This window comes from Phaenicophaeus curvirostris, chromosome 1, assembly GCF_032191515.1.
Source record: "Phaenicophaeus curvirostris isolate KB17595 chromosome 1, BPBGC_Pcur_1.0, whole genome shotgun sequence".
Taxonomy (NCBI): Eukaryota; Metazoa; Chordata; class Aves; order Cuculiformes; family Cuculidae; genus Phaenicophaeus; species Phaenicophaeus curvirostris.
Window position 1 is genome coordinate 142,312,147 of NC_091392.1, and position 12,874 is coordinate 142,325,020.

The window sequence follows — 12,874 nt, forward strand, 5'->3', positions numbered from 1 at the left end:
TCCCTGAGAAGGCGGACAGCTGTATCTTCTGCTGCTGCTACTATGGCAACACATATCAGCATCACTCTCCACCAGCAGGCTGGCTCCCACAGCAGGCTGGCTCCCTGCTCCCCCCACGCGAGGACAGTGTGGTGGGAAAATGAGCACTGCATGGGTCCTCCTGTGCCCCAACAGCAAGCCAGGAGCTTGGTCACAATTTAGTACAAATACCTACAGAAAGCTAACATCTATGTGCTCCCACTGTTAGCAAAGGTGTTTCAGACTGACCTGGTGACCGCGTAGGTGCTCGGCTGCTGGGTAGTGCTGCTCACTTCCCCTGGAGAGCTGTTTCTGGGTAAAGACAGGACACAAAAGAAAATGTGGGTGGGAGAAGGAGAAAATGGATGACAGCAAAATCACAAAGAGTTTCACCGTTTCAGAGTTTGGATGTTGCTATGTGGTGGGAGCTAGAGCTAGAATGGGAAATACAATAGTGGGGATGACAGAAAGACTAACAGAGCAGGTGGGAAGGACAAAGGAAAAACTAAAGAAAGGAGGGTGGTGAACATGCATGCTATTGACTGTCAGATTACATCGAGATTAGAAAATCTAATTTGCTTATCATATCTGATTTTTTTTAATTGAAAAATCATGAGTTTGCGTAACTCGAAAGTCAGAAGCCCAAACCTTCCCTATTAATAGAGCCATAAAGTACCTCTTATGAAGCCAGAATTCACTGCCATTTTTTTTAACACTGCCATATTCCAAGCCTCCTTGACCTGCCATAGCAGGTATCATTTTAGGGAGAGCTTGTCCTCAAAGTTCCCATTTCTACAGGGCACCCTACTGTAATGCAAACCAGTAAAATGCCATATTGCCTGAAATCTCTATAATACATTTGGAGAGCTCATTGACCACAGTTGCATTTATTTACACTCTTTTCATAACATCATCATCAGAGCTGAGTACACATTATCTACAAAAAATCCAAGATTTCTAAACGAGCCATTTCACAGGTGCTTATAAAAGCATCCTTATCACTCCCTGTGTGAACATGTTCCAACCCAGCAAGCCAACATATCCAAAGGACTGCTGACCATCAAAAGGCAAATGCCATCTTTGCAGTCAAAAGCAAATTATTACAATCTTACTGCTGCTTCTATGACACCAAGAAGCAAAGCTTACAACCTGCCTTCCTGGGCTCATTTCCTCACTACCAGCACCATGTTCATTGCAGATTATCTTGATATGTTCAAGAAACATTCTTTTCAGTAATTTGAGACAGTGGGTCAGAGTTTTAAAACCATCACTATATTCACTAACCCACAGGCTAGGTGGATACCCTGGTCTCTCAGCTGGTCTCCCGGCTTACTCCTATCCCCCAGGCACGTGGACCAGAAAAAAAGCATCTTCATGTTAGCCTCTATTCAGGCATGGGAGGGAACAATAGTTATTTAGTAAATGTTCACTGCTCAAACAAACATTCCATGTCTCTGCCTGAGGAAAATGGCAACAAGACAGAGAAGTACATCCCATTAGCTAGGTCTGGTCCACAGATAAACATCTGGACTGCATTGAAATGATACGTTAAAAATCTTCTTTAGTATAATCTGGAAATTGCCATACCAATACGCTCTCAAAAACTGGTATGTTATGGGTCAAACACCCCTGCTGCAATTATATGACTACTTCTGTGAGAAGAAAAGCTGTTCTTGCAGGTAGAGAAGTTCTCAAGTTTTCATTATTCTTTTTCTAAATTTCAATTTTCTAATTAAAAAAAATTAGGATTTGCCATTGCTGGTTTTCTCAACTTTGTTGTATCAGGAAAAATTAAGTCTAATTTCAACAAGTACTGAGTCCTGCTGACAGTACAGTAAACATGAGCTATTTCCTTGATGTGTTCCTATTTACTTGCAAAGTAACTCAATGCAGATTGGTGCAAACTCACTTATTTGGTTGAAGCTGCTGTTTATTTTGTACATGACCTAATTATTTCTTCTGGAGTTGTGCTACTCCTGCTTCTCTGGCTGTGTTTCGAGACTTTTTATTGCTTTCTTTCCATTTTTTCCTGCTGCCCTTTATCAGACGCTAAAAAGTAATTGTGACACCCAGCTGCTCAGGTGTTGCAGACCTGCACCCTGGCTTGGGACAGGGACATGTGGTTGCATTTAGAGTGGAAGCTAATTTCAGCTGTCTGGCTTCACACAACAGCTCACCAGCTTCTTAAATGAAGTAAGTGTCAGATAAGATAATTTTGTAGTTAAGAGACTTCTCTTTTGCAACTAGAAAGATAATCTTTTTCTGACTATGATCTCTATATTTTGATATGATGCTTTTTTAATCAGAAAAGTTATTCCAAGAAACTATATCAAAATTACTAGATGGTTGGCTGATGTCAGCCCTTTGTCAGGAATATGATTTGATTGATTTGACCAAATGAAATACATTTTTTAGGAGTAAGTGTCCAGGCAGACACCTCTGGCAGCTCCTGGAGAAGAAAGTGGGGGCCTGCAGCCTGTGCAGAAGCTCCCCTACAGTTAAGCTATAGTGTGTTCTCCAGCCCATCAAAGAACACGGCTTGTTTCCATAAGTAGGTCCAAGTACACAAGTTATGCTGGCAGTACATGGTGCTTCTGGTTCCTAGCAGTGGCTAAGGCCCTTGTTTCTGCATCTGGTCTAGACTCAGCCAATATAGTTTCTTTGGTTCCTCCCATGTTTTGTAATTTTTCCTCATGTTTCTACACTGAGAGGAGAAAGAACAACAATTCTAATTGTTTTGGCCTCTCTCTCATCTCTTCTACAACCACAGCTCTCCTACTAGGCCCAGCAAGATTGCTGTTTTCAAGTGACGCTGCTGGGAAACTCCTTTCTTTCCCTGAGGAAGACATAACAGCAGCGATTCAGCCAGAGACTTGCAGTGTTCCTTGAATAGTGGCCAAGATCTTTCCTCATTACAGATGTCAAGTCTTAGGCCTGTTCTGATTGCATGAGGTACATGGGTAGTGAGGGATATCACTTCAGTAACAGTTTAATGGGAAACAAGCCTCGAGTTCCGTATGAATAATTTCTTTGGCCTCACGACAACTGACTGCTACTTGATCATCTGCAGAACCTGATCCTTTGCCCTGTCCTATTCTTTACTGCTGCCACTCTGTGGACTTCTGCAACATTACTCTGCTATAAAGTCAGTGGAGAAAGGCAATAAACTTATGGGTATAATTTTTCCATGCTCTTGCAGAATACACACTCAATCAAGTAACTACAACATAAAATATCACAGACACTGAAATGGTTTCATCATCACCAGACTATCTGGGCGCTAAATAGGCTAACTTGCATCCCTCTAACATCTGTGCAATGGAAAAATGCTAAATCTCCATATAAACAATGGAAAACAAAGTACCAAATTTATCCATATACACATCAAAGTCATGTACAAGTCCATAAGAGAGTGAGGGCATAAGCCTGGTCTCCAAAGCCCAGGGCATTAGCTGCACCTATTTGTCTTCTGTGCATTTAAAAGAGTGTAAAACTGCTAAGGGGTGGCAGCATTTCCCTTCTTTTTTTTTTTTTCTGGGAAGAAATGTAAGCCTGTGGTTTATTTAGCTCAACCATGAGCTTAATGATGAGAACTCTTCCTTGCCTGCCCACAACTTGACCATACTCATGTCTACACTTTAGTAGCCAAAGTATCTTGCATTCAGACCTTGAATTTTTGTAATCAAATTATACTCGTCTTATAATTTTTTCTAATTGCTGTTCATTACAAGAGGTGATTTTCATATCTGAATTTTTAAAACAAAGTGAAGGAAGTATCTTCAAAGTAATATGCCTCGTTGTCTCAGGCAGTAAAAAAATCAGATAGCATGATTGCATACAGCACTTCAAAACGGTGCAGTCATTTATACTTTAATACATGTCTCTTCAGCCTACTGTTTATTAAGAAAGGTGATACAATACCATGAAGCAATTGTCAATATGTTTATTTAATTTCTCATGTAGAGTCTCAATATATTAAGCTCCTCTTTTAGGCTTGGCATGAGCTCCTGCTCTTAAGATGATCTACATAGCTAAAATGTCCAATTCAAGGAAGTCTGATTAGGCAGGGCATGTTTTAAAAATGGAGCTTCTCTATTAGGGCATTGTTCTTAATAGCACAGTACTTTTATGGTATGCATAATAATAAGAAAAAATAATACTGTTGTCAATATTCCACAGATGATCAGCAGACTTCTATATACATGCAATATATAGACCGTCATGTGACATTTTATGATCAAAACAAAAAACAAACCTGTGATGATTGTTTTCAGACAAAAGAGAGCAATAACGTGCATAAAAGGAAGAGCTGTTCTTGATAGCTATTCCATTGTAATGGTACCTAGAAAATAAAAAAACCTATCAACTGTCAAGCATATGATTTTCAATAACTCAGCAAATAATTCATATTCCTCTCTGAAAGCAGATGATAATCCTATTCAAATAAGAAAAGAAAAAGTAAAAAAAAAAAAAGCTACGTATTTTCTTTTAATTCTGTTGAAAATTTATTTTCCCCAACAGAAGATAATTGCATAAACTCTTTACAAACTCTTTTTAACTGTCGTTGCTCTGGAATTATACCTTCTTTAAAATAAAAAAACTTAAGCCAGTGAACAGGGTGCTACAGATTGGTACCAGACATCTGTAGAAGTCAAGGACCAGAGTCTCAGCTGCCAGAGAACCTTGTGTTCCTATGGAAGCTGAAGGATTTAGTGACCTTCTGCAATTCTGCAGCCATTCACAGTAGCTTAGGGACTGGATGGCCTGTCAGCATTTATGGCAAATTAAAAGCTAAGAAACCTGTCAGACCTTCTCAAAGGTTTATCCCTGAGCAGTGGAGTCACCATCCCTGCCACCCAGGTGCTACCAGCTGGCTCTTGCCAGGCTGGATCACTTATAAGCCAAGGGAGCAGTGCAGTGGTTTCGGACCACCAGCAGGCACCAGCAGGGTAACCTTCTGCTGATGGGAAGAGAGCGTGAAGGCTGGGGGGCACAACACAAGGTCCAAAATCCTGCCAGCCATGAGGAGAAGCCTGGGAGTGTTTGTGGTAAGGCACTCCCAAAATAAAGGATCTCACTGGATCAAGCTGAAACCAATCCACACCGGTGGAGAAAAATCACAGATCGAGTAAGGACATGTTGTTCCTAAAGCCAGTACTTGACAGCTACTCAAAATGCCTGTAAAATTACTGTGTCACAGTGCCCTGAAAACATCCCTTTTTCTAGTCCAGATGTTCAGAGTGTGATTATAAGTTTGGACATTCAATCAATGAAAGAGTATCGAACTCCCTGAGCTCTAGAAGAAGAGAGGGAAGGGAAAAGACCTGTAGGAGGAGGATACGAGGTGGTCTGATTTAAATGGTTTTAAAGGGTTTACAACATTTCCATTGACCACCAGTATATGCTGGGTCACTCCACAGATATGCGCAAGAATGAAAACCACAACACAGACATTAATCACGGCTGCCACCCCTGTGCACTTCCAGAACCAAACTTTCCAGACCAGGTTTCTCAGGGGGTCTGAATAAGGTTGTGATATCTGGCAGATGCCTCACACAAGCCATGCTGTAAAAGCTGTTATAACTCAAAGAGCCAATTCTTTAAAACCCAGTCTGATCTGGAATTCATTCCCTACCAAAGCAGCTCCAATGTGGTGGATTTCGTGGAATTAATTTATTTTAATGCACAAGGTGACATCACAAATCACTCTGGATCTTGCAACGTATTACAAGTAAGTTTGCAAAGAATGAGTCAGCTGCTGTATTACAGTGCTGGGGCCGAAAATGGAATTTTCAATTTAAAAAAAAAATCAAATTTTCAATTTGAAAAATGTTATTAGAGCAGTTATGAATAACATTAACCAAAGAAAGCAAACCCAATACCTGGTACAGCCTCTTTTGCCCAGCCTTCTTGTCTGCAGACCTGGGAAAACTAACCGAACAAGCTGAAAAAAAAACAAACCCCAGAAAATTAGAAGTACTTGGAAACTTCATTCTAAAATGCAAACGTGTGTGGTACATTTTTTTTCCTTAATCACTTCTATTCCTTTCCATCATTTGCAAGCTAATACCTGTTTTTAAATATCTGCGAAATGGTAATTACTGCACTGAACTCCATTAGGCTTTTGTGAATTGAAAGAGACATTTAAGGGATTACCTCCCTCAGGTAGAAGTGTTTTTAGACAAGTGTGCTTCACCTTGCACAAAAACACATGAGGAGACCACTCACAGTCAGATAGGGTGTATCAATTAGGGGAACTCAAAGGTGCTGTGATTCTTCAGTTCTCTGTCAGTCCTGCAAGCCTTGCTTATTTGAGTAGGACTTACCCAAGGGACTTTGCCTACCCACCTACTCTTGCAAGGAGTACTTGCAGGATAAGGTCTGTCTTATCTGTTTTAAAAGGACCTAAATCATCAAGCTGCAAAGCAACCTTTTGACCACTGCACTAGTAAATGTGAACGGAGGTCACGCAGCATCTGTCAAGGTTAGCTCTACAGAGTAATAAGATACTGTCAGGGTTATAATGCACTTCACTATGATTATTCTGCATGAGCTACCCCGTGAAGACAGAGACTAACCCAGAACAGCTGGAGCTAGCATTCCCTACATTGCAGGAACAGAAGTGAGGAGGAGGGGACCCTCCACTTAGCAGTGTGAAGTTTGGACTTTGTGCAAAGTGCTCTTTGGTGGTTCAAAGGCCTGCTGAAGGACAAATTTCTTCAACTCATGCTAATGTGCACCTCTATAGCTTTGACAGTGTTGGAGTGGTCCTGTTCCTTGCATGTTTCTGGGCGCATCCACCCTTTCTCAGCCTGGTATCCTAGCACAATCCTGTTTTACTAAAGGGACAACCTATGAAACTGGGTCTTCAGTGACATGAGACACATACTTCTTCCCACTGCCTCTTCCACAGAGACAGCAGTGTATTTGGGCAGAGGGATAGGGCAAATGGAATTAGTAGTGTCTTAAATCATCACAGTTTGATTCATATGGGGCTTGACTGCAAAAGTCCTTACAATCTACATGCATGTAATGCAGTCAGGTTACTACAGCTTGATGAATTATTAATAGCTCAGCCCATTAGCCAGGCTATAGTAATCAATTATATGTGTACCTTTAGTTCAAACTGGGGTTGCTGCAGTTCCTGTCCTCTTCAGCCTCGTGCTGCATGACCCCACCTCCTGCTTCAGAAGGGCAGATCATTTAAACCCACTAGGGAGCTGCCCCCCAGCTTGCTCCCTCGGGATGTGTGAACTTGTACTGCAATGTACTGAGTCAGCTAAGGCTGTGAACAGACAGTTGCAAGCACTAACCTATAGAAGCTATGGCTCGTCAGCTAAGCTCTTCTGCGTGACTAGACTTACACTTCATCCTTGCCTATCCCAACTTAAATGCATGAACTTAAATCACTAGAAGGCTTAGCATACAGGTGGTAACTCAATCATGCAGGAGCACCTAAAAATGTACAGACAGGACAGGATTAATTCTAGCTATGTGACTACAAGATAGAGATGTCTAAGATAGTCACTGCTTACTGTAGTCAATGGAGAAAAACAGGTAGTCTGAGGCACATTTAATCTAAGCTGCCTGCGATGACTCATTTAGGATGAGAGGAATTATACATAACTGTTTATTTCTCTCCATTGACTACCAAGAGTTTTTAAGGTCACTGGCTTCACAGCAGACTTCTACCCTGAGCCAAGCAAATTCTATCTGTGGGCTTGGCTGATGAAGTTGTGGTAATAAAACACATTTGGGGCACTCATTCAAATCTTAATTTTAAGTAAAAGTGATTGAACATACCCAGAAAAAAAATAAATTAATCTGAATTGAGGTAAATGATTCATAAAACAGTTATCTGCACAAACAAAATTGATTTCAGGTACAACTTTTACATAAATTATTTTGATTTTGTGTTAAAAAGAATTCTTAGCAGCTCCTACCATGGGTACTAATAGAATAATATTAGTAATAAAAAATAGAAAATCCTGAACAAAAAGTCTTGAGCACCATAATCACATTTTATCTTTCTTAATTTGTTGAATATAGTTGAAAAACTGTGAGTGTTTGATGCAATTGGGGTTTCTAAGTGGTAATTGCTCTGTGGGTTGTATCAACATCCATGTATTAGAAAAGTGGAACTGTGTGAAGGAGTTTGGGTTTTACTTCTGCATTTGTTTTGCTTGAATGATTTTGTAAAAATGTTTTTGTGTGTGTTTGGAGCAAAATCTTCATAAGTATATTTAAAAAAGGAAAGTATAACATCATGTAACAACCAAAAGGGTCTCCGAAGGACAGAAGAATCACCTTTCTGCATAAGATGCACCAGTTCCCTGAAGAAAATAAACTCCACCACAAAAAAATACTCTTCTCTTGTATCACAGTGTCGACATGAGAGCTTACTTGAAATATTTTAGGGAAGACACAACCATAATACATTACATATTCATTCTTTAATGTTATTTAATCTCTTTTGACACACAGTCTGCATATTTGTCATCAGATTTTCTGCTTAGGTATCTCTGCTTCTATATTATATATCCTATCTACTCTGTACCTTTCCAAAGTTGGATGGACTTAGTTGATGCTTGCAATCTGGGCTGCAGCTTTCAATATACAATTCATACAGTAGCCAACGGGGTACAGTGCATCCTTCACATGAATAGAAATTATCAGCTATCCTTTAAAACAAAATCGTTGATTGGTTTATGTCAGAGTTAGAAGAAAGAGCTGTTAGCTTGTGACTATAATAGCTCACCAGGTTTACGGTGTACTCTGTAATAGTTACCCTGCTTTATAGAAGAACAGACTTTTTAATGCATTTTACACTTTTAAACATAGAAACTTTTACATTAATCTGTATTCTAGAGGAAAAGAATCATACATCTTATATGTATATATATTCTATGTTTGTTTTGAACTTTTTACATTCTACTTTCCTGGTTTCCAGACTGTAAGAAAGGCTATGTGGGACTCTGTTAATAAGCTAAATAGATCTCATAGTTTTTAATTAAAAAATACAGCTTTGTAATGTCATTATAACATTAACACCACCACACAGAATATTAGCATCTCTCTAACAGGATGCAACTTTCATCTTTTAATTACAGAGGTCTTCGCTATACAAAAGATAATATGATGAGCACTTTTCCATCTAAAATGTCCAATGTGATATTTTGGGACAGCGAGTGTACGAACTATGAAAGACCAAATTCTGTTCTCATACAACCTCAGTGATTTTAGCACAAGTTTAATAAGAACAGAATTTTAGTTTACAGTTACTAGGTAACAGAACTGCCAGGACTGAAACTGGTTTACGTGTTTAAATACTCATCCTTTGGCCAAATCCCTTACTCATCCAGCTTATGAGAATGGTCATACTCAAGTAAAGGTGACTATTTGTATGAATAAGATGAGGAAGATGTAAACTTAGCTTCTTATCAGCCCAAAGTGATACATTCATCAGAAAAGAAGCCCCTTTAATTATGAGATAATGCTAATGGTTTCCATGTCAGAAGATAATAGCTTCCTGCAGTACAAATACAGGAGCAAAGCTGGAGCAAAGAAGCCAAGAGACTAATTTTCAAACTGATTGTATGACAGTGTTTTCTTACTGTGACTCTGCTTCCGTTATCCCAAATGATTTATGCATGTTTAATTAATTTATCAACTGAATGCTAGTGCAGCCTAGTGCCACTTACTGTGTCTTTACTGATAATTGATTTGATTGGGAAAGCAGACTTTCCATAATCACCAGGTGAGATAAATAAGCTGGATTTTAAATCAGCATCCTCTGTTTTATTAGTAGATTGATTTCAGGTGACCCAAGGTTTATCTTTCTGCATTAAATCTGTTGGCAGCAGATAGTGGATGAGGTCTTCAGTGAACTGGCTTGCTAGAACAAACTGAGCAAGACTGTGATCGCTGTGCAGTCTCATGATGTCTACCTCACCTTTTATTCACACCCTTTCTCCAGGGAAGAAGGCTGACTACCTTCCCCAGATTTCCCTCTCCTAAGCAAAAGACCCCGAAATGCCTCACTTTTACCTCCTCAGAGCCCAAGAAGTTGGCTGGCTGCTAACGCTCAGGGCTGAGCTCTGCTGGGCTCCCTGCCAGCTCCTCACCACGTCCAGCCCCACAGCAAAGTCTTCAAGGCTAGACATGAGGCAAAACCTGCACCAAACATTGGAGATCTGCTGCGCTAATAGGGTATTTCCTGCCATGGGGCTGAAAGGTATTGCAATTTATTCTAGATAAGAGTCCTGACCAAGCTCTGCCTCCCAGCAGGCAGAAATGCTTGTTTCTTCTAGAGCAACCATCTCAAAACCCTTCGTAATTGAGCAGTCCCAGAGGAGATTAAGCCTAAGTCCAAATTCATCCTTAATATAACACCACAAGAGTCATTGGAAGTGCAGCAGAAATTAATTCAGTAGCTGATATCTGCCAAGAATTTTGCCTCAGCACTTAACTGTTTAGTGACAAAATATTTCAGACTTTCATTTCATGAATTTATCTTCTATTAAACTACCAGTCTTTTTCAAATAACAAGTCAAACACATTCTCAGTTCTAGCACATAATACAAAAACAGTGCCTATCAGGAAAAAAAAAAAACAACCCACAAAAAAAGCGCACAGTGCTCATCTTGCCTATTAGCCCCGAGTTTCACCAAACCTGTGTGTTTATGCCATTCATGGAAACAAAACTGTTAACAGAGACATCAAAATCGAAAGGAAAGAGTGGTAAAGGAGGAAGATAGAGGTTAAAGAAAAAGCATGTGGGGAAGGACCTTCTTCTATCTACTACTTTCCACCCACAGTTTCCTTTGGGATTATTATTATCTGATCAGATCTAGGACCTCCATGGACTCCAGGTTTTTGGTGTTCATAACCTGTTATATGGGAACTGTTGGTAGCCACGCCTTTAAACCAGTTTGCAAGTCTGCTATTAAACCATTTCTGGAGCAAAATCTGGTTTACTATTGTTCAATGCACTGATCATAAAATGAAGCTGAATATTTTAAAAATTTCTAAACATGAAAAGGTCACTCAGAAGGTTGATGAAAAAAAAAACATCGGTTCGTCCTTTCAAGGACTGTTTATGATTCAGTTTTATGCAGTGTCTCCAGTCTGTGGGATGACCTTGGATGAATCTCTCCCTTCAGTCCTTTTAAAATGGGAATAACGGTATCTATATCATAGCAAAAGTACAAACTAAGCCTTGCTGCTTAGATATGAGAGATACTGAGAAAGGTAATAAAAATATTGCTGTCAAGTTAAAAGTTCACTTGTATGCTTCTTTACTGCTTCACACAAATTTCCAACACTGTTTACTAGCTGGACTCAGCTGTGCTTAGGGAAAGAACGAAATAAACTCTGTTTCTCCATCCCTGGAGGTTTTTAAGGCCAGGTTGGCTGGGGCCTTGGGTAATCTGATATAGTGGGATGTCCCTGCCCTTGGCAGGGGCGTTGGAGCTAGATGATATTTAAGATCCCTTCCAACCCTAACTATTCTATGATTCTATGATTTTATGATTCTATGATTCTATTGCCCTCTTTCACTGTCACATGGCAGGTGAACCCTTCTCAAAGCACAAGAAAACAATGGTGACAAGACAACCTTACTCCACCACAGAAAGTATCTCACTGATGAGTTCAACCATTACCTTCACTTCAAGGAAACATAACCTTGGAGAATATCAGTCACTCAGCATCATTCTGAATGCCAGCAAGCCACTGCTTGTGTAGGCTCACAGCCACCTACGGCACATTGTAAAAGTCTAAACTATTTTGTCACTAAACAGTTAAGTGCTGAGGCAAAACTCTTGGCAGAAATCAGCTACTGAATTAGTTCCTACTGCACTTCCAGTGACTCTTGTGGTGTTATATTAAGGATGAATTTGGACTACGACACAAGTAGTCCAGCCAAGGATGGTCCTTGCTATCTGCACTGCAGCATCACACCAACTCCGGCAGCCAGATTGCAGAGAGCGGGTAGGCTGAGACAGACAAAATCCCCTTTCCCCTACGCCAAACCACTTCCACGTCAGGAAGATTTGCGGCAGGAGGTGGACTTTGGGTGTAATTTCCCTGCTTTCCTGGCATCATTTAAGCACCGCGGCGGCGGTGTGGCCTCGTGAAGGCTTTTTGCCGTAAGGGTTAAAAGCGGGGTCCCTGCCCTCCCTGTAGAGAAGCCCTGGTCCTGCTGGGGAGGGGATGGGCACGCACCAGCGGGTGATGGAGACGTCCGGGAGGGCTGCGGGGGCGCTGCGCTTGGCCATGATGCCGCCGCCGGGGCCGTTGGGGACCAGCGGGCGCCCCGCGAGCCGCCGCCGTTGGCGCATCCCGTCCTCTCCCCCACACCTACTTCAAAATAAAATTAAAAAAAAGGCTCCCCTGCCCGCCCAGCCGCTGGATGAGGCTTTTCCTCGCCTCACGGGCACGCTTCCCGCTGCCACCACCCCTGCTAGAGGCGCCCGGCCGCGGGGGATGCTCGGGGCGCCGCTCCCGGCACCGAGTCCTGCGGGGCCACCTGTGGATGTTTAGAGGGAGCGGAGGTGTGGAAAAAAATTCCACGGAAATCAGGAGGCACAAATGAACAACCGCGCGGCAGTCCGTTTCAACGCGCTGTCTTAATAGGTTTTGCACGCCTTTAAAACCTTATTTTCGGAGTTTTCTACAAGAACGCAGCAAACTCCCATAATTGTTTAATTTTTCTCTGACAGAGACAGATGAAAGGGCTGTCTGCTCCTCTGAAACCCTGTAAGCACTTTTCCACTGCAAGTAGCCATTATGCAAAATGAGCTTTGCTGTCGTGTGACTAGGTGAAAATAAATTATGTATGGCTGCAATGACTAAA

The 12,874-nt window shown here is 41.1% G+C and overlaps 1 protein-coding gene across 1 annotated transcript in view; it reads right to left on the minus strand.

Annotated features, from left to right (window-relative positions):
* RFX8 (regulatory factor X8) overlaps positions 1 to 12,359 on the minus strand; it is a 30,091-nt gene extending 17,732 nt beyond the window's left edge. The window contains exons 1-5 of the mRNA XM_069855809.1: positions 12,244 to 12,359; positions 8,576 to 8,699; positions 5,901 to 5,962; positions 4,274 to 4,360; positions 268 to 330 (exon numbers count right to left, since the gene is read on the minus strand). Of these exons, the coding sequence (XP_069711910.1) occupies positions 268 to 330; positions 4,274 to 4,360; positions 5,901 to 5,962; positions 8,576 to 8,699; positions 12,244 to 12,359 (452 nt within the window). The remainder of the gene's footprint in view (positions 1 to 267; positions 331 to 4,273; positions 4,361 to 5,900; positions 5,963 to 8,575; positions 8,700 to 12,243) is intronic.
* Between the last annotated feature and the right edge of the window lie 515 nt (positions 12,360 to 12,874).